At 40.2% G+C, this 701-nt stretch overlaps 1 protein-coding gene across 2 annotated transcripts in view; it reads right to left on the minus strand.

Annotated features, from left to right (window-relative positions):
• Positions 1-701, minus strand: part of frmpd1b (FERM and PDZ domain containing 1b) — a 26,832-nt gene that overhangs the window by 9,706 nt on the left and 16,425 nt on the right. For both annotated transcript variants that reach the window (XM_032528408.1, XM_032528407.1), the window contains exon 11: positions 364-497. In XM_032528408.1, the coding sequence (XP_032384299.1) occupies positions 364-497 (134 nt within the window). The remainder of the gene's footprint in view (positions 1-363; positions 498-701) is intronic.

The following is a 701-nucleotide window of genomic DNA, read 5'->3' on the forward strand; positions in this document are numbered from 1 at the left end:
ACAATCATATTAATCTATGAGCGGTAAGTCAGTTAAGCTGTCTTTTGGGAAATGGATCTGTGTTAGGTGTTTGTGCATTTATAGATTTTAAGTGTGAAAGAGAGGAAACTGAAAAACCCAATAAGAAACTTTTAAGCAACACACAGAAAATAGGGCAGATACATACCCTTGTGCACAAACGCAACACACTAATAGATTGGGCATTTAGAATGCAACCTTATCCCACACACATTACAATGATTACAGCAGTAGAACAAGCTCACACCCTCATCACCATAATTACAAAAAAACCTATGAGTGCTTGAGTCAGGGCTGTAGTGTCCCTACAGTGTGACCCTAAAATGACAAACACATATGACTCACGTAATACTCTTGATAGAGGCCCTGGTCTGTCCACAACTATCTAGTCTCTCGTGCATGTGCAGGGCAGCCAGGCGGAGTGCAGTGTTACACTTCATCTCGACTGCAAAACGCTCCTGCAGCACGTCCCCAACACTCTGGAAACACACACAGTCATAGCATAATGCAGGCAGACATCACAAATACACATGCACATTACAGTAAACATACCTTTGTACAACTGAAAGGCATCATATTTTGACATTTACTTGTTTAATATACCAGCATGCACTTTAAGTCAGACATTGCAAAAATACACAGTTTGTGAGGATTTTTTTAGTAAGTAAACCAACACTGAGACA

This window comes from Etheostoma spectabile, chromosome 10 (assembly GCF_008692095.1).
Source record: "Etheostoma spectabile isolate EspeVRDwgs_2016 chromosome 10, UIUC_Espe_1.0, whole genome shotgun sequence".
NCBI classification, from domain to species: Eukaryota; Metazoa; Chordata; class Actinopteri; order Perciformes; family Percidae; genus Etheostoma; species Etheostoma spectabile.